General features: G+C 43.4%; 1 protein-coding gene across 23 annotated transcripts in view; it reads left to right on the top strand.

Moving 5' to 3' along the window:
* The window catches only part of CACNA1G (calcium voltage-gated channel subunit alpha1 G), a 130,297-nt gene extending 109,403 nt beyond the window's left edge, over nt 1-20,894 (top strand). For 12 of the 23 annotated variants that reach the window (XM_068654816.1, XM_068654821.1, XM_068654815.1 and 9 more), the window contains 6 exons: nt 22-143; nt 1,052-1,363; nt 3,633-3,773; nt 10,027-10,216; nt 12,715-12,884; nt 16,610-20,894. In XM_068654816.1, coding sequence (XP_068510917.1) covers nt 22-143; nt 1,052-1,363; nt 3,633-3,773; nt 10,027-10,216; nt 12,715-12,884; nt 16,610-17,464 — 1,790 coding nt within the window. In that variant the 3' untranslated portion in view covers nt 17,465-20,894. The other 11 variants (XM_068654825.1, XM_068654835.1, XM_068654834.1 and 8 more) reach the window with 5 other exon arrangements.
* Nucleotides 20,895-21,140: the final 246 nt, after the last annotated feature.

The following is a 21,140-nucleotide window of genomic DNA, read 5'->3' as shown; positions in this document are numbered from 1 at the left end:
CTGCCGCGCTTGGTCCTGCAGAGTGCGACGACACGCACCCCTGCGAGGGGCTGGGGAGGCATGCCACCTTCCGAAACTTCGGGATGGCCTTTCTCACTCTCTTCCGGGTATCCACGGGGGACAACTGGAATGGGATAATGAAGGTAAGAGACCCACGGAAGTGGCATTGCCTGTTGCTGCTCTCAACAATGGTCCTGATCCCTGCTGCCCAGCAGCGCGATGCCTGTGGTGATGCCATGGTTGCAGGCTTCTGGACACCCCCTATGTTTCCTTTCTTAACCCTGAGAGAGCACCTTAAGAAGACAGGATAAAAGCAAAGGGACACATTTCTCAAGTAGCATGAGTTCAGTTCAGTAACAGATTAGTTTTGATTTTTTTTTTTCTTAAGTCTCCAATTACTATTGCTTTTTTGTGGTTTTTGGTTTTGTGTGTTGGTTTTATTGTTGTTTTCTGAGAAAACCCATGTTTCTGGGAGAGAGTCTGTCTTAGGGGACAGCCTAAAAGTCAAGTCACTGTGAAGAAACCTGCTCTGTGAACGCCCGGGGTGCCAGCTGGGCCGAGGGAATTGCTGCTCTGTCTGTCTGTAGCCCATGGTGAATGTCAGCTGGCTAAACCCCACCAGGGAGCTGTGAGCTTGAGGAAGGGGTGTCTGCAAGCCCTGCTACTGTGGGGTAGCCGATGGGTTGTAGTGCACCCTGCTTTGCCCTGAGTCTGTGCACCACATTCTTGTTTTTGGTTTCTAACCTTGTAAAATGGACTTGTCCAAAGCGAGGCACTGGAACGAGTGAGGCCATCACAGCACCAGCATGTCAGTGTCTGTTGCTGAGCTCCCCAGGGACGATTTCCTTTGAGCCTGCTTATGGTGACTAACACAGGAGAAGAAGTGAGGTTTTACTTGGAAGTATTTTGTCACTCTGGACATGAAGCTTGCCCAAACTTCTCTGTTTTCTGCATGGAGGGAAAACCCACCGCAGCCAAATGGCAGGCAGAGGTCTGTGCTGGCCAGCTGGAACCTCCTCACACCCCTCAGCCATTCTCCCCTTGTTTCTAGGACACCCTGCGAGACTGTGACCAGGAGTCCACCTGCTACAACACCGTCATTTCGCCCATCTACTTCGTCTCCTTCGTGTTGACAGCCCAGTTCGTCCTGGTGAACGTGGTGATCGCCGTGCTCATGAAGCACTTGGAGGAGAGCAACAAGGAGGCTAAAGAGGAGGCAGAGCTCGAGGCAGAACTGGAGATGGAGATGAAGACAATCAGCCCTGGTCATCGCAGCCCCTCGGACATCTTTGCTTGGACAGGCAGTGTCGGTGGCGAGAGACCCGAGAGCCCCCGGGGATGTACCAATCCCATGCAAATCAAGGTGGATTCTCAGCTCTCATTAGTTTACCCTATGGTGAGAATCTCAGTTGGAGGGTGAAGAGGGGTTGGCCTGCTAAGGGAAGACATGCACGAGTCGGTAATGAAGGAGCGGGTGTACTGTATGCCAGGGGCTTGGATTCCTCGCTGTCTGCTGACGGATTGCTGCACGGTGTTGGAGCCAGTGCTCCAGGAAGGAGACCCTAGGCAGGTCTCCAGCCCACCTTGGTGCATCTGTTTGGAGGTACAGAGCTTTGCAATTTGTTCTGGAGATGTGCCCAAGCCACCAAGTTCAGAGCTTGCTCTAAATTTGCTCTAATCCAAAGTTTGGGCTAGGCTCTTTGCAAGAGCAAAATTACGAGCATAATAGTGCTGCCACAAACTGCAACATAAAAGAGGAATAAAACTTGGCTAATCTTTGCTTAAGAAATAAATTTGTTTTACAGAGCCTCAACTTAGAATCCATCCCCACAATCAAGCGTGTAAGAAAAGATTATTTTAACAATAGAATAATCCAGGGGGGACGCAAACCTGAGCTCACCAGCACTGGTGGCAAAACTCCCATTAGCAGGAGCAGGGCCCTGACGTGGTAGTTGCTACGGCTGCAGCAAGTCTCTGCAAAGCAGAGCTTCTGGATGAAGACTCCGTTTGAGGAATGAGGGAGGTGAGGTCAAGACCCAGACGGGTCCTTCGGGAGGGAACTGCACTGGAATTATACAAGAAAAATGGTCCAGCCTTTTTTTAGTCTTAGCTGATTGCAAATTGGGTTAAACTCTACACAGACCTCATTAGCTTTTATTACATCATGATTTCACAACCGCATATCTTGGCCTCTGCCTGCGGCGGACTAATGAGTATTCTAATGCATGAAAAACTCATTTATGATCTTTAGTCCAAGAGTGAAAAAGAGTAAATCCCTACTTGAGCTTTGTTTCAGTTCCTAAGCTACCGGCGATTTCTGGTTCCATTAGGAGTCACTGATGTCTGAGATGGAGTCCAAAGCTGCTCTTTGGCACAAGAAAAAGGAGTTCAGGGCAATATGGGGAAATCCAGGCTCATTACAGCCTCTAGGAAGAAACAACATGTCCCAACTGCTGTTGTACACGTTGAGCAGAGTGCTGGCAAACTGTCCTCAGCTCTATTGCCCTGCATCAGTACTCATATTGGCAAAAAAAGAGGTTGTAGAATTGCAGGAGAAATCAATGAGAAGGATGCTTTCAGCTCTTCAGCCTGTTCAACCTGTCCTTTGTGAAGGTGGCATTGGGAAGGGCTTATTCTTGTCAAAATCTCCAGAACATCTTTCTTGCTCTTCCACCCAAACAGAGGCTTTGAAAACCTCCAGGAGACTTTATTCCAATTATTTAAGGTCCCAGCCAAAAATCTTCAGGACAAATCTGATGCTTGAGCATGACAGTAGAGGAATTCAATTCCCAGGACATGACCCTGCAAGGACATGTGGTTAGCATGCTCTTCTGCTTGCCTTGTCCCCAAGATTTTTGCACTGTGTGCTGTTAGACTGTAATGACGGTCCTCATTTCATCGTACACGTTAGGCATTCCCTACATGAAAGGTGCTTAAATTGCTGCCACACCGTGTGTGAGGGGTCCTGCTCTGCGCACCCTCCTGCTGTCTGTGCTGTGGCCAGATGTTTTGAAGTTGGCCAGGACAACAGAGGCACCTCAGCCCGTGTCTGGCACGTGAATGAGTGACCTGAGGTGTGGCTGTCCTGGGCTTCTGCAGCTTTCATGGACAGGATGCTCGGCATCTCTTCCAGTTGGGTTATTTTAGTTTATGTGACCAAGGATATGGATTTAGGTGTCAGATATTAGTCCCTCTTTGCTCAAAAGCATGGACTTTAGAACCTTACAGCAGTAGTGTCCTGTAGAAAACAGCCCCGTTACACAGCTCAGACACCAGCAGGATCCAGCCATGTGTGTTGAGGGCTGAGGGGTTTGGGACACAGCAGCCCCTCCAGTCCCATCTCTCGTGATGTTGGAGAAAGCTTTCACTGCTCACTGTGATATTACTGCACTGTTCTCTCTCCTCTCCTGCCTCACCTTGCCTGTCCTGTTGTTTCTGTTATTGCTATTCTCCATTAATGTTTGTCTTTTTTTTTTTTTTCTCCCTTCTGTTCTTTTTTCCTCTTTTGTTTGCTTTGTTTTGTTTTTGTTTTTTTTACACTGTACTTTTTTCCCTCTGTCTCTGTCCCTCAAATTTTATCTCTTTCTTTGGCTTGCTCTACCCTTCTGCATGCTACACACCACCCCTCCTAGGAAAGGCACTTGTTTGATACCATATCACTGCTGATCCAGGAATCTCTGGAAGGAGAGCTGAAGCTGATGGACAACCTGTCAGGCTCTGTGTGCCATCATTATGCCCTCCCTGCTCCCGAATATTACAACTCTGAGAACCAGGTTAATATTCCTAATTTCCTGAAAAGTCTCCATCCAAACTTGATTTGACTGAGACCTTTAATAGAGAGTTAAAATTCTTTGCTTTTATGTGATGTAGTCGCAGGGATTTTGGAGGATAATCATTTCGGCTTTTTCTCTGAGAGTCAGGATAAGATCTGATTTTATGAAGTTGTGTATCAGTGCAAGAGGAAAAGTACAGGCTTTGAGTTTCCATCTTCAACACAGTAAGAAGGTTTTCATTGGATTTACTGTTCGTGAGTGCTGCAGGGAAAACATGCAAAATCCCGTCTTCATCCTCCAGTGGGGTTCTTGTGTCTGGCATCTTGCTCTCACCCAGGGCTCCACGGCAGTGTCAGGACACAACTGGGGAGCCTGGAGGACAGCTTGAGTTGTTCCCAGAGGGGAGCCTGAGCTGGCAGGGATCAGAAGTTGATCTCTGCATCTTGTGCCTACTTACACTACGTGAAAATCCAGTTTTGAATGATTTTCCTACAGAGGCTTCTCGCAAGTGGGTCATTGTGAACTAGATCCTCATCTCTGATCCACACTGAATTCTGAAGGCGAGGCAGCCCTTAACGATGTACTTAAGTAATGGCGTGCTCCAGTACTTTCTTGAATACATGCTGTAGTGCTTATTTAAAATCAGTTCATTTACTTCTTAGAATAAAATTCCTTCTTTTTCAAGCATGTCATTCTTTAGAGCAAATATTTTCCCTAACTCACAGCAGTAACCATAATAATAATTCAAACATACCTTTTTTTTTTTCCCCTGCAGTTGGAATTCAGCAAATTCCGTATTTCTTCATTTCTTTTCTTTCTGGCTAAAAATAGCCAGAAGTTTTCTTGTTAAATCAGTGTGCTTATTTACGAGCTCACTGACACTCTAAATTATCCAACTCAGTGGTTCATTAGAGGGAAGGAACAAGCTTAGGTAAAATGAAACCCTACTGCAGGTCTTTATATAGCAGGAGAACATGTCTCCCTCTGATTGCTGCCTATCGCTCTCCAGATTGAAGTCTATTAAGCTGTAGGAAGCAGCTGCCTCTGAGAGCTGCTGGAGGAACAGAGACGGTAGCTTTGGTGGGGAAAGCTGAGGGTCAGTGCGAATCGCAGCAAGAGCTGGCTGGGAATTTTTTGCCACAACATTTTTCACCAGAAAGTGCTGTTGCAGCAAAAAAAAAAAAAAAAAAAAAGAAAAAAAAAAAGAAAAAAAGGTTTTGTTTTGACATTTTTATGTAATGAAAAAATATAGCATTTCAGTTTGCAGTGGGTTTTTCTTTTCAAATTTAAGCTAGACTTTTGTTGTTGTTGTTGCAATTAAAAAACATATAAATCAATTGAATGTTTCCAACAAAATGTTTTGACTGCCTCAAATTCAATTTTGGGAGAGGGGAGGCTGAAAGGAGGGCTGTTTTGTTTACATTTTGGCTTTTCCGCTCACAACATTTGTCATGTTCTCGGGCAAGTCAGGAATTCAGAGCAGCGCTGGGACCTGCTGAAAGCAACCTGACGAATGGCAGCTCCCAGCAGAGCAGCTCTGCTGGGCAGGAGATGCCGGCGCCCACCACGCTCCAGCACAGCCCAGCTCCAGTGGGCGGGCTGGATGTGTCCCCAGGAGCCATCGGCATCCCCGTTAGGGATTGCAGTCCTCGTGCTGGCAGCCTGCTCAGTCCTGCCTGGCTGGGGGCCCTGGGGGAAGCCAGGAGGTCCCCCAGAGCATCTCTCATCCATTGCCAGTGGACGTTAGTTACCAAGCCCGAGGTTAGATGAGAGGAGCCCGACCCTCTTGCTTTTTGTAGCCAAGGTTTTGGGACTCTCAAAGTCACTTCACTCGTCACTGGATTTATTTCACCCCACCGATATAATTTCTTTGAGTGAGGTAACTCAGAACCCTTTGACAACTTAACAGCAGCAGATCTGGGCCTCTGTGGTTTTTGCTGGAAGAAATGTTGCTGTTGAAAGACTTCAGGCATAGAGGGTAGGGAGGAAAAAATGCACAGGGAGAAATGGGGAATGAAAAAGAAGCACCTGGGACATGTCCAGGCTGCCTGTGACCTGGTGAAATGTCCTCTCCAGCGCTGCTTGCCTGCTGCCACGGACACAGCAGCTGCAGACACAGACCCAGGCTGGGGATTCTCTCTCCAAAACATTTCGTGCTTCTTAGAAAAATGCTCTGTGTCTGTGGAGAGATCTTTATCAAGATTCTCCCTGAATGCCTTCAGCAGGGATGTGCTGGTGCAGCAGGAGTGCTGAAGCTGGTAGGGGATAGAGCGGTGGTGGCAGCTGGGGGCTGAGGGATGCAGCTGGTGTTTTTGGCAGGGCAGGTTTGGTGCTTCCCCAGGTGCTGAAGGCTCACCAGCAGGCCAAAGCCCAGAGAAGTCCTCAGTAAGGTACTTCTGACCTTCCCAATTTCAGTCAAGCCTTAATGATTTCACTGTCATTGTTGAGTCGTTAGGAAGTTAACGATGGTCCCAGCTGGCTGTCAGGGAGGGGAGAGGTCTCCATGCCCTCCTGGAGCACAGAGAAAGGCATGTGCCATATCCCAGCCTTGAAATGGCTTTGGTGTTGAGGAATCCTTGGGGATCTGACCAGATTAGCTTGGAGACCACAAAAACAGCAGAGGTGCTGGGTAGGAACTGCTCCAGAGAAGGCAAAAGGTAATGAAGCCTCTTGTGCTTGATCCCAGCCAGGAGGATAAGTATCTCCAGTAGGAAAGCAATGTTACTGTTGCTGCTCCACCTAGACAGAAGAACAACAAAATATAATGCTAGCATTAGCGTGTGGTTTTATACTCCCTCGCAACCCATCGGTAAGCATTTAAGTATGAACGTCCCACTCTTTTTGTCATTTCTTTGTTATATTCTGTTTCTTTAATGTTCTGTCCCTGGTAACAATGTGCATGATATAGCTGCTCCCACTGCAGGGATATTGCTTTAGCGTCTAGAAGTGTTTAGATTATGATACTTTTATTTTTTTTTTCTCTGAAGATTTGTGTCCTGGTTTCTTATGTTTAATCATCTCTCCCTTCAGATCCCTCTAGCTGAGATGGAGGCTCTGTCTCTGACGTCAGATATTCTCTCTGAAAAGTCCTGGTCCTTAGCTCTGACGGATGACTCTTTTCCTGATGATACTTACACACACTTACTTAATGCTCTGGAAAGCAATGTACATACACTGGTCACTGTATAGTCTGATGTTTACAGGGTTCGAAATACTGCTTTTGCCTCCCTACACCTGCCTAATGGCATTCTTAGTTCAAGCACATTTCCAAATAGCACCAACCTTCCCCCTGAACAGGACGTTGTCCTTAATGCCATTAGGACCTGGGCTGGTACCACTCTTTGTCCACAAAGCTGGCTCCCTGCGAGAAATAAGTATTTCTTTTTTTTTTTTCCTTTGGCGTCTTACGTAAAAACAATGTGTTTTCTACAAGTAAAATAAATAGAGAAAGAAAAAAAAAAAAAAAGGCATTGGAAAGCATCAAGGTTGAAATTTCCTCTCCATCTGAAACAAATCAGTGATGCTGCGTGGAAGAGACACCCATGAGCTAATGACTCATGTGTCCTCTGCAGAGGGGTCATCCACAACCCTTTGGTGTGTAACGGATTTTTGTCTTTATGAACACAGGCACCACAAGGCTTTTTGCATGATTCAGGCCAGACTGTTTATTTTACAAATATCAGATGGGGATCTCTCGGAGATGCTGCTTTTCTGAATTCTTACTCGCAGTCATCTCACTGGAGAAAAAAAAAAAAAAGTCTGGATTATTTTGTCTCTTTCTGAATGAAGTAACCAGTATTTTGAACCCTGCCTTAACCATCTCCTCTTTGAAACATTAGACATTTTTAGCTGTGTAGCAGTCAAGTGCTTTTTTCTGCTGTACAACAGACATAACTCCTCTTCCAACATTTTTGGATCATTCTTGTTTTCTTTGTTGTTGTTCATGTACCTGCCTTTGGATGTTTGTGTTGTTGATAAATTTTCTGCCATTCTAGTCAAATGCCATCCTAATTAATACTTATTTGGGAAACACCTCTTAAACCGTGACAATATTTCCCATCATGCTTCATGGCATCATGTACAAAAGATTTTGTAAACTGCATTGAACGTTTTGTGTGGGACATTTTGTTTCAAAATTAGTTAGTTTGGAGGGAGGAGATACCTATTTGAGTTTTGAATCAGGTTATAAGCAAGCCAGTTTGACAGCATAGTAAAGTCTCAAGGATATAGCCAAGAGAGGTTTTCTCCAAAAAAGAAAAAAAAAGAAAGAAAGAAGGAAAAAAAGTGAATTTGTGTGTCAATACCAACAAAGTGGTCAAGATGTCTTCCCAAACTGCTGAAAAACTGCAATCTTTTGTTGAAATATTTTCTAAATGCATTTTTTATACTTCATTTATACACAACATTAGCTGAAAACTACCTCAGACAGAATGTTTTGTTTGACTCAAAATAGATTTGGTTAGGGATTTTTTATTTTTTTTGGTTCACAGAAAACTGAAATTTGATTTTCAGTCAAGCCAAAACAACATGTTTGTTTTTCAAAACTGCCAGTGAACCAAAAAGTCATGTGCTCCCACTGCTCTGCTTGCAAGCTGGACTCAGAGGATCATTTTGCAGCCATTTTAAATGGTTTTCATGAATTTCACTCATGAGATTGTCCCAAGATGATCAGAAGCTGGAAACAAGTCCTCTGTGGTATTGGATCCTGTCAATGAACCTAGAGGCTCATTAAAGGTTGGGTTTGGACAGGATCTTGAATCCAAATTCTCGAGTTCAAACCCAAATGGTTTTGAATTTGAAAGCTCAGCTTTCAGGCCATCATTTTTGCTTTAGGCTAAATAATATGAAAGCTAAATAATATAAACATACTGCTCTGAAGGGGAAGGCAGGGAGGGAGGAACAAAGAGGTTTCCCAACCCAAGTCTCAGCTTTACCAGCACAGATTTTGCTCGATCAAGATCCTGTAGGCTCTTGTATCTGGGCTAGATCATGAGTAGATCCCAGCTAGATCCAAATGGACAGATTCCCCAGGAGTGAAAGTGACAGTGCAGACCTGTTTCCTTCATTAACTTTTCAAGTAGTCTTCTTTTTTTTTTTTAATTTTATTTTATTTTTTATTTTTTTTTCTTTTTTGTAAATCCTGTTCAATCTCATTATGTGTTTTTGTGCGAATGAAATGCCACAGCGTAATTTTGTTTTTATGACTAGAGGACAAAATTAAACAAGCAAAAAACCACAACCAAACATAAAAACCACCAGCCTCAGAACGTTGATTTTGGAAAAACTGCAATAACTGCAGTGCACTGAGTGAATGAAAGACTTGTCCAAAAATAAGGTTTAAAGTTTTCTGAAAACGCTCTGCAATATACTGTATCGAATGACAATGTCACATCTGATTTCTCTGGTTTTCAATAGAGATGTTTTAAAGATGAGATAATTCTTTCGTTAGAAATGAACAGGAAAGTTGACTTTACTTCCATTTTTCTAACACTGTCACACACAAGAACACCCGGGAACAGTTCTGGGATGGAGATATATTTCCTTATGAAATCAGACCTGAATCTACTTCGTTTGATATTGCATCTGGTGCTGCCCATTCTAAGAGACTCCTTGGCTGTAAAAACCCCACAGTCAACACATATACAATAACCCTTGCTTGCGTTAGATCCCTTCTAATTAGAGAATGGCTTTAACCCCGAAGCAGTAGGTTTATCCCTTTCAATAAAATGGGTTTAGTTATTCCTAACATGAGAAGAAAACCAATAAAATTGTGCTGAGAGCCAGAGTAGGATATTTTCTGTAAAATAGTTTTGGTGAGTTTCTGGTTTCCGTTGTTTTTTTTGTTGTTGATGTTGTCATTAGAAGGGGAAACTTTGCAAAAGTCTGACTTGCAGAGGAGGGAACATGGAGAAAGCTTTATCGTTATTGCAGAGGATCAAAGTTTTGCAAAGCATGTGACTACCGCTGGCCTTGAGGCATGATGCCTTCTTTACGTACCCCCGAAATAGTCATGGTTTATTACCGCAGTGTTGCTTCCTCTGTTTCTGTGGTCCATTCCGTGTGACAGTTTCTCGACAATACCAACCGAGGGGTTTAGCTTCCTGGTAGATCCATTTGTGCCACCCGTGCATACTGACGATGTGCATGCCCATCGTGCCATACTGGTTGCAATGGCTGTCGCTAGCGTTTCTGGGCACTTCTCCTCTTCCCGACCCTACGGCTTCTCCCTTCCTCACTGCTTCTCTCCCCGTAGGCTGATCTCCGCTCCAAGGACGACACGTTGACGCTGTCCCCAGACAAGGACTTGCTGAGCGTGAGGAAGCCGTCGGTGGGGCGCACCCGCTCCCTGCCCAACGACAGCTACATGTTCCAGCCGCCGCGCTGCCGGCCCTGCACCGCCGGCCTGGCCGAGAGGACTCCGACCCACCACAAGGCCCAGTCAGGTACAAAGCTGTGACCGCCGCGGGCTGGGGGGGTCTAAGCGAGTCAATAGGAGGCAGCAAATTGCCTTCGGTTCCTAAGAGGGTCTTGGGGGGGGCCTAGATGTGTGGAATGGCTTTGCAAAGCCGCCCCCTCAGCTTGCAAAGATGAGGCTGAAGGGATTGCTCCTCTCCTCCGAGTTTGGCGGTGGCACAGGGAGCTGTTGGCCTGGCTGATCGTGCCCTGGCATGGTCACAGTCAACAAGACCCAAGCTTCATGTATCTTACCCAGGCTAATTGTTGTCCAGGAACAAAAATCCCAGCAGAACAATATTTCCTTGTGCCCATTTTATTTTTTTGCAGCAGTACCTGCTGTAGAGGTTTTGGAAGCGCTGTACGGGAACATCTGTGAAAGAAGGGAAAACGGTGTCTCTAAATGCCTGTAAAATGAACATAAACATGCTGAACTGAGAGAGAGCTCGGTGTGAGATGAATGGAAAAATGAGAGTGTAGGATTGTCCTTCTCAGTGTGCGTGGTTGGGATGCACGCCTTAGAGCTAAATTCAGAGATATTCTTAGATGCAGTGTGCTGCAGATACCGAGGGCTCTATATACACCTCTGTACCTGTACTTTGAGCTGCCTCCAGTGCTTATCACTATATTTTCATTTACTGTCTCCTAGGGGTTACCTTTGGCTGGTAAGTGAATGTAGCTGTCTTTAATTCCCCTGTACGTGCTCTTAGTAGGCCATCATTTTAGACATTTGTCACAGATAAGACAGAGAAGTTTTTACAAGCATTGTCATTTGAAAGCCTCTAAGCAGAACATAATTTCAGCACTGTTCAGAATGGTAGGAGATTTGAGCAGATTAGAAATAAGATGTTGAAATTTGCATAGTAATAAGAACTTGGATGAATAGTGACTGTTGAACAGCAGAAAGAAAATGCGGACACAACGGAGGAAGATGAATCTGGAGTTGTGAGAAATCTCTGCCACAATATGAAATTTTCAAGGTCGAGAGCTGTCCTTTGAAGAATCTGTTTTCACATAACGTAAAAGGTGCAGCTGAAATCCTGGTCAAATCCCACTGAAATTAAGAGCAGAACTCACATTACCTTTGGTGGAGATGGAATTTATGGGTCTCTGTAACAGCCAAGGAATTCCTTGGAGTTATAATTCCTGATCTTTTTTTAAAAAAAAAATCTGTTTGCTACAGTGGGAGTTTCCAGTGCTGTATTTCTGACCCTTAATTCAGACACACTCATCCTGTCTTGAAAAACACTATATCAGGAACAAAAAGTGAGTAATTTCTGAGTCCTTCCTTTCAAGATTGTACTTTGCAGTTAGTTCCCAGCATGGAGAACTGTGTAACCCCATCTGACAGTCCTGGCTTATAGGGGCAGGCATTGCACCCTTGTGAATCCACAGGGAAAAAAAATGGTTCTGCTAAAATGTAGAAATATTTTGGAAAGGTAAAGCTGATATCTTATTCATAATTATGCTGAGCAATTAAATCTTTTGTGTTTTTCTCCTGCTGGTGAAATTCCAGCCATCTTAACTGGGCCAAAGTGCTCAGAGGTGGGTAAGGTGCCTGAATCTTGGCGTATTTGTCATTGTCCTGTTCTACCTGCAATGTCACTGTTTTTCAGGGTGGGGGGAAGTCACCCCTACCTGTTTACAGTCTGTAATATTGTAAAGTGCTGTGAAGATAGGAAAAGGTGCCAGGCACCTCTAATAAATCACCACGACTAAGCCACAATATTTCAAGCTGAGAAAGGTTTTGTTGTCAGAAACACTGGCACTTGCAGGAGGTATTTGTTTGAATACTCCTTCGTAATGGGGCTGTTGTTCTGGGAAAGATTCCAGGACAAATGAGATTCTCTGGGATACGGTCCAGGTTAAATGAATTGTTTTGAAAAATGTTGAGCCCGTGTGGGGGGAGCACGCAGAGTTTCAAACCTTTTAGAAGAAGTAGCCAGCAACCACAAAGGGTCAGAAAGAGGCTGGAGAGTATGCATTTCCTTCTCCTGGGATGCTTTGTAAAGCTAGCCTTGAAAGCTGCCAGGTGCGGTTCTCTTCCACTTGATTCCCAGTGTGTATGCTGGGAATGAGATCTCAGCAGTCGACCTCTGCTTACACTCAGGTATGGGGACATCCTCTTCCAGAACCTTTCAAAAGTAGATCCCCACAGTGCTGAGATGAGTGGTTGCCTGCAAAGTTATTGGCCCTTACGCAGGGATGTAGAAATTGCTGGTCCAGATGAACTTCTAGTTCATAATCTTCTGTTCTTTACAGGAGCTAGTCCCAGTTGGATCAGGGAAAATGCCAAGAAAAATGAAATAATAGACCATTTTGGAATAATTTATTAGTAGGTGGAAGTTTTTTTTCCAGTCATGGAGAGCTGTTTGCTGAATTCAGTGTTCTTGCTGTGCCTGTCTGATCCAAGATGCAAAGGAGCAGTTTTCTCTGAAAGGTCACCAGAGGAACATGTCACATTCCTCTCTCTTCTTCCTCTTGCAAGGTTCAAAGGCATCAGTGCAGTCGCAGCCAGCAGACACCAGCTCTCTCCTGCAAATTCCAAAAGACCATTTTCACCACATAAGAGCTCACGACCACTTGGTCTGGGAGAGCAAATCCCAGGTTTCCCAGCCGGTGCACTCTCCTTCTGCTGAGAGGCTACTCCGCAGACAGGTAAGCTGAGGTTTTATATTGCCATGCTTTCAGGTTACCCATATTTTAAGTTCAAGGAGGGTTTCATAGAGAAACCTCTGGAGAAGTGTAATTGTCCTACAGAAATAACAAAAAGGTTGATGGATTTTGATCTGAAAGCCATCCAGGGGTCTCCAAAGAATGTGTGTGATGCGTATCATCTCCTCTGGCAACGTGCCTAAATGTTCTCCACGATGTTAGCACTTTATTTTTTCAGGTCTCTTCATAAATGCAGCCAAATGCTCCCCAGGGGCTCATTGGGGTTAAGGAACTAATTCTTAACTGCTGTGATTTTCTCAGTGCTTGAAAGGACACAGTGACTGCAAACTCCAACCCAGGCCACCCTTCCTCTGACTCTTCTCATTTCTTGAAAGGGGAAAGATGTTAAAAGGCAGCTGGATATCTCATTGTATGCAAAACCATCATGGAAAGCACATTGTTTTTACAGTGAGAATTGAAAATTAAGATCCTTTTAAATCTCCTATGTGCTTTTGAAAAGCTTGAGTATATGCAAAACAGAACATATTTTATTTTGTAACTGGTTTTATCTCTGTTATTTTGCCTGGCATTGATTTAAGCCCCGATTCAACCAGAGATCTAAGAGATCTAATCAAAGATTCCAGTCTGGTTGATTGGAAACATAAGTTTAAATTTATCCTTTTTAGTAGCATACTTGAACTTGTGCTTCACTCTCACATTTTTAAACATATTTCATTGTGCTGCTGGATCAGGACCAGAGGCATATCTGATTCCCAAACTCTGCTTTCTTCACTAGTTTGTGTCTGATTTTATATACACAGAGTAGATTGGTTTTATTTTTTCAAAAACAATTTCTTTCCTGCATGAAAATATTCCCTTTTCTTTCATCTTTTAATCAACATTGACAAATTAGACAGTTGATTCATTAAGCTCTAAAAATGAATGTGAAGTACCAAGGTTAACAATTACATTAGTCTGTAATACTAAATTGACATAAGAAATTCCTAGCATGTATTCATTTGCAGAGGGATGGCCAGCTACCCCAATCACTGCTAATGGGGAAACTAATTGATGTCATGATTCCAGTTCATAACCACTCTCTCTTGCTTTCTAATGAATAACAGACCCATCTTTTTGAACTGATCTATCTAGAATAAATTACCATGTTAGCCATCTTCCTCAACCTAATTTTGTTCGCATTTTTGCAGGCTTCTCTTTCTAAAACCTTTCATACATTTAAATTAATTTATTCCCCTCCCTCCTCTCTCTGCTCGTGCGGTGACATAACCATGCTCTTGGAGTGACCTTTCAGGAAGAAAAAGGCTTTGGGATGGTGAGCGGGTATGGTCTGCAGGCCAGTCGCATCCCTCTGAAAGCTAGCGAGGTGTTTGCCCAAGGCTTGCTCCTCAGTAGCAAGCAGCTCCCAGCACCATTAATGGGAGTTAGAAGTTGCTCCTGGCAACACGGTATAATTGCTGCTAGAGTTAATTGTAATCTAGATGGCCAGACACTGAAACTGGGTCTCTGAAGAGGTAAAATCTCCTTTACACCCCTGGCAGTTCTGCTTGCTCAAGTGCTCTCTGGCTCCTGTTATTGCCGCCACTGATGTGTTACTGGCACATCGGTATAGCCCAGGCTAGCAAAGCATTTTGATTTGCAGTACCCATTTTTCCTTACTGTTACATATATTGCATGTAATTCTGATTTGCTTTCTTTTCTTTCTTTTTTTGTTTTCTTTCTTTCTTTTCCCTTCCCCCTTTTCCCCTCTCTATCCTAAATTTGTGCATAGATAAATCTTGTCCACCACATACCTGGTCCGTGCACTTTCCTCCACCATTGACACCCGTGTCTTTAACCTCCCTTTCCCTTCAGAGTGCTGTAGAGTGGATGGACACAGTCCCCACAGTACCATGCCATTTAGACTCTGGAAAGTTTGGCAATTAGCAATGCACTCGCAGATGAAGATGAGTGGATCGGATACTTTGAGAGAAGGTGTAAAGCCAAGCTCCCCACTGAGGAATGTGCTCCTTGGCAGTGCAGATGCTTTTCTCCAGGGGAATTCTACCTGAAACTAAAACCAGGTTGATTTGCTGGTTCCAGGACTGTGTGTCCACGGTGTAGCCCACACCAAGTTGTGGCTACTAGAGGTGTACACACCAGTGGGGTGGCAGAGGGTCCTTTTGTTTTGAAAGAAACCAGTAGAACTTTTATACCAGCAGTCACTTCTAACAACTACCAAAGATGCCTGTATCATAGGGAAAGAAAGAATTGGTGTTGACTAACGCTGTCTTTGTATGCAACACAGGTTGGTGCACAAGCAAAAGTAATGACAATAATTACTTTTTGCTGCTCTGTTCTACTTTTTTTGTGGTCTGTGTCTCTTCTCAGGATATGAACATGATTTCTGCTCCCCAAGCATTCCCCAAAGCAAATGGCATCGAGGAGGCCAGAATTAGCTCCACTGTTGAGTGTGGTTAGTTACCAGTCTGACACTGTAAAATTTTAACTAGAAAGGATTAGCTAGTGTTGGACAAAATCATTTGCCATATTAAATATTCTCTCAGTTCTCAGAGACGACAAAGGGAGTCCAATGTGCAGATGTAACAATAGTCTCTGGTGTTCGTGCATGCACACATGTGCATACTGCAGCTGATGAGAGCTTTGCCTGAATAGAGATCATTTGGCTCAAAAGATCCTTGTGGGACAATTTTTATAAAAATTCTAAGATCATTTTGGGGGTGATTCATCACAAAAACATTCCTTAGTATGAAGAATTTCATCTCCTTACACTTCTCTAAAGGACTGAGACCAGCTGTATGCGTCTCCTCCAAATTTCTTTATGAAGTTTTTAATCTTTAAGATCATTTAAGAGTCTTCTCAAACTGAGATGCTGCCTTTAAGGGCCAGTTAATGTCGCTGATTTATAAACCTTTTTGGCAAGGGATACAATGCAGTGGAAAGACAAAGCCTTCAAACCATGCCATAGGCATTTTTTTGCCAGCAGGCACTGATGCTGCATAGGGCTCAAAACAGCCAAGGCAAAATGTGCCTTAAAAAGCCTGGACCCAAGCATCAGAATAGGTGGAAGTAATTACAGATGGTCCCATCCAGCTTCTGCATCTCATGCATTTCAAGCTCCCACACTGTGAAATGGTGCAGAGCTGTGGCTCGGATAGGAACAAAGCTGTCCCAAAGCCAGGGACAGGCTGTTGCCCTGCTGTGGGCACAGACTGGTTGTTCTGGTGGCAGTGGCCCTGGGGATCCTGCTCCATTCCTCAGCGCCACCTGAGCAAGAGAAGGGAATATGCAGGCTCACTTTCACAGTTTCCTTCTCCTCCTTATACCTGCACTGCTAAAAATTACGAAGTGGTTTGCCGTAGATCCTCATCCTTTGCATAACCAGAATATGTCTAAGTTTGGGTGGGGGCATTCAGTTTTTGCAGTCCTTCATTCTTACACGAGAAAACTAGAGGTCAACCATTTATGAAGAATAAAGGGTCAAATTGTGCTGTCTCTTAGACAGGGATAAGCCCACAGGTCACTGAAGCATGGGGACTGCTAGAACCCACAGTGCAGGCCGAGTTGTAGGAGCCAGTGGGTCTGTGCTGAGGTATCTCAGAGAGCTGGTGCCCTGTAAAGGTTGTGCCTTGCTTGTACTAACCTTTGTTTGGTCTGTCTCTCTCATCTGGCAACTCCCCTCCTCCCCGATCCCTATGCGCTCCGTACAGATGGCTATAAGGAATGACTCTTTGGATAGCAAGGAGAACCTCCACACCGAGGTGAGTGAACTCTCTGACCCAAATGTCCCCGCTGCTCCCCGGGAGGACTCATCGGGTGCCCTGATGCCCTCAGAAGCGAAAGAGTTGGCCGCATGGAGCCGGGCAAGCGTTCATACGCAGCAGCATTCCCACAACCAGTATAACATTTCAAAGCAGGCACCAGCGTCGTGTGCTTGTGCAGACTCATATCAGGAGACACCTGGAGATTCAGTGGACCAAGAAGTATCTGAAACAAACAGCTCCTCGGAGCCTTTCACTTCAGAAACTTGCACAGCCTCGAGTGCCTGTTCAGAGGCTCAGCCTCTCACTCCTAAGAGGAACGTGGGCAATACCGGCAGCGTTACACTGAAGGACCTGAAGAAATACCACAGTGTAGACACCCAGGGTCTTCTAAAAAAACCGCCCTCTTGGTTAGATGATCAAAGGAGACATTCAATAGAGATTTGTTCCATGGAAAACAGCCCTCAGCACCATTCCACATCTAGCTCTTCTGGCTTCATAAGTCAGGTGGTAAGTGAAATGGAAGGCTTGCAAGGAACACGGCAGAAGAAAAAACTGAGCCCTCCGTGTATATCTATAGATCCACCCGATGGACAGAGTTTGCTACCTAGAGGACCTCACAGCATCTCACCTGCCAGTGGAGATACTTGCTTGAGACGGCGTGCTCCATCGTGTGATTCCAAGGATTCGATGGATATAGGGGATTCGTTGCTTCCAGACAGTATGTCAACATCTCCTACCCCAAAGAAAGACTTGTTGACACTTCCTAGCTTTTCCTTTGATCAAACGGAAATGGACCCCTGAGTTACTTTTCTGTTGGTGCCAAATGTTTTCTTCCTTTCATGTAATAGGAAAAAAAAAAAATCAAAAACTCTGTATTCCAAAATGGCACTGGGTAAAAAATTTCCAAAGAAAGATTAAAGAACCAGCTGGTTAAAAGAGTGGTTAACCTATATCACGCTTACTTAAGCATATGTTCTGCTTAGGTAAAAGCAATACAATGTGCAGAATCTATATGTATATTATATTTTATTAAATTAATTGAATCTAGTATTGCGGGATGTAGTACATTTTGTGACTAAAGACTCGTTTAATTTTTCTCTATTTTATGTATCTCAGAATATTTCTGAGATAAAGTTGGTTTTTATGAATATTTTAACCTAAAAATATATATTTAATCCCTTCTCTTTTTTTGTTTTGTTTTGTTTGGGTTTCATTTTGTTTTGCAAAGCACAAAATGTAGCCAATTAGTGCATTACAGAGGAAATGTATCCCACAGTCAGCAGTAAATAAGAATTATTTAATGTAATTTATTTTTCCCCTTGGACTGAAGTCATTTTCTGAAGGAAAAAAAAAAAAAAAAAAAAAAAAAGAAAAAAGAAAAGCTTGCTTGGATAGTATAAAAATGCAGTGGCATTTTTTTTTTTAACCAAATAATATTCGAATCTTGTGTAAAATTGACATCTAGAGAAAAAAACAGGTGCACGAAACCCGGAATGTACAACACGCTGATATACACCTGGAGGTTGTGAATGTAGAGCCAATCCAACTGTACGCTGGCACTACACAATATTGACTTACAACAGGATTATTATAGATCATCCACTGGTGGCTCGCAAAATCAAGTCAACGGATAATTTTCATATGTGCCTAGGAAACCGAGGCAACAAAAGCCTGTGGTCACTTCTGAAGTGTTTTCCAGCATCTTGGAGACAGGCTGCTGCTTTTGCTGAGTTCCACACCTGCGGAAGCCTGCTGTTCCCAGGGGAGCCCCCTTTTTGCAGCAGGACGCAGGTGAGAACAAGGCCAGCTTTAGGGTTTGAGCTGGGTGGCTTCGGTCCCCCAGGACAGCAGTGTGCTTGAGCACCTGTCTCAAGTTCTTGCTTAAACTGCGTTGAAGTTGATCATCTTATGTTTATGTGTTGAGCAGAATCGAGGCCTATTACAGTTTGAAAGTTATTTTACAGAGCGCATGGAAGGAAGTCTGTAAGTACTGAAATGGTTGTTGAGGGTTTTTTGCTACCACTGCTGGAGTTAACTGACACAACCCTGCTGAAATTTTATTTAGCAAATCTAGCAAAAGCCTTAAGCAGCAACTTCATGATACAAAGTCAACAAAAATGGAATCCGTGTCCTTACTTTGTTAACATGTCCTTAGCATCAGTCATCTAGGAAATGAACTGTTTGCTTCTGCGCTAATGCCCTCTGCAAAAAGCAATCACAGAAGCAGACAGCGCAGCCTGAAATCACTGGGGGCTGGCCCCATTCGACTCATCCTGCTCTTCACAAGACTGATAGAAAGCAGACATTAACTTCACTGAACCTCCCTGAAATCAAATTAAGATGTAGGCTAAATAAGACTTTGAAGGCATGGTTTTAAGTATGGGAACAGTCACAGGTTTAAAATGGCATGCGTGGATAAGTCTTTGCTGGATCACGTCCCTAAACCAGCACAAGCACGAGAAGGATTTGTGCTAATTCTACCAGTCAGGAGTTTGTAACTTTTTGAGCACTACTGATCTTTTCAAATCACTTAAAGATGTTGATACACAGCCTTTTATCCGTTCGGAGATTAGACCATTACGACTACATGTGTCTGCATTAGCTTCAAGTATGTACACCAGGAAAAGATGCTGTTTATACGTAACAGCCTGTGTCAGGTCTTAAGCTCCTTTATTTTCACTCGAAGAAGTTTCCTCCATAAACAATCCCTTTTGATTTACATGTCCTGTGAAAATGGAAGGGACTTCAGCAGGAAGTCAGGCACTCGGTGTATTTGAAGGACGAAGATTAACACTCTGAACTATTTACTGCAGACAGATTAATTCTTGGCTGGGACATTTTTCCCCTCTTCACCATGGGCCCACACAGAGAAGATTCTCTTTGATATGCCTGGCCAAATCCAGAGCTAAGCCCGTTTAAAGCAATGATTTCAAACAAACCTTTCATCAGTTCTTCCCCCAGATTATATTTAAGGAAATAATAAAATTACAGTGTATTAAGCCTGAGAAATATTCGTAATCCCTTTTTGGTTTTACACTCATAATGAGCCTTAGCTTTGCCTTTCACGTTTACTAAATAATTTGGGAAAATAGCTGGGCCACTGAAATTGCTGACCTTGATTCCTTAATGATCAGGCGTGTGTTTATATCTCTGGAATTATACAGTCCCTTCCTGATAAAAAAGCATGCAGCATTTTAGCTTGAAATCGTGGCACAAAACGGTGATGTGATGTTAATCCAAATGCTCAACTCCAAATGTAACAAAGTCTAAAGGCTGTTCTATTTTCAAGACTCGGGGTTTCGCCCACTGACAAGGTTTGTGTAAGCAACAAAAAGTTTACATCATACATGAATATTCAATAAGGACTAGCCAATAAAAAATCCTGTACGGTGATGCAGTCAGGAAAATAAATCCATGTAAAATAGTTTGTTTTCTAAACCAGATAAGTTTTTTCTAGACGCCCTTTTGAAAAACAAATAAAAATGTACTGCAGTGCGTGCAATAATCTTCAGATAATTTTAAATACCTTTGGGGGGGTTTTATAGAATTTGACTTTTTTTAATCAAAATGTACAAAATCCACAGGAATTCTGTAGAATGGTTATGTTGATAGAATTTTTTATATTTTTGTAGAAATCTATAGAGAAATTGTTAAAAGTCTGCATAGCATCTTGGGAACAGAAGCAGCTCTACCTACAATTTTCTTTTCATAAACCTGGAGCCAGACCTACTGTATTACAACATTTATAGCTTAGTTTCAGAGCCTGCATCCAGGTTGTGTTTAGAAGTAAGCAGCTAAACTAAGGTTCTATGATATTGCAGTGCTATTACTGTTCAAGGACTGTACTGATATAAAACATCTACCCCCAGAACTCAGCCCATATTGGTGGCAAAGTAGTCGCATTGCTATCCAGCTCATTCAAGCACACCAGCACTTTAATACTGTGGATTTACTGTATACAGGCAGGAGGAGGATGTTCTGCCATTGCCAGGCTGACACAGGAGGAAGGAGAGAGATTGCAGACGTGTCTGGAAAAATGTAAATTCCATTCTTACAGCCCCTTGCACATAGGACTGACTTTTCATAGCTCGGTTACAGGCCGTTTATACTGTAGATATTTTGGAGGAGGGCAAAGAAAACACTGTTTTTGACTTCTGTGGATTGCACTCAGCACAAGGTGTGTTCAAGGAAATAAAAAAAATAAAAAAAGATTAAAAAAAGAAAACAAAAGTGTTACCATTGTAAATTAGGCTATGCCCCAGTCTCCCCTTTTCTGCCCCTTTGGCTATAATAACCCATGTACACTATTACACAAGGTGACTAGAGTAGGCACAGTACCATTGCAATGTCCGTAACAACCTAGTATATATTATAGAACTTTGTATTTAATAGTTAATATATTGTTATACTGTATCAGGTATATAGGCCAAAACAAGGTCTTCTGGTCAGGGCAACAAAAGGTGGTATTCATGGGCAA

The sequence above is a fragment of the Anas acuta genome, chromosome 18 (genome assembly GCF_963932015.1).
Source record: "Anas acuta chromosome 18, bAnaAcu1.1, whole genome shotgun sequence".
Taxonomy (NCBI): Eukaryota; Metazoa; Chordata; class Aves; order Anseriformes; family Anatidae; genus Anas; species Anas acuta.
Note: the sequence above shows the minus strand (reverse complement) of the source record. Positions and strands in the feature narration are given on the sequence as shown.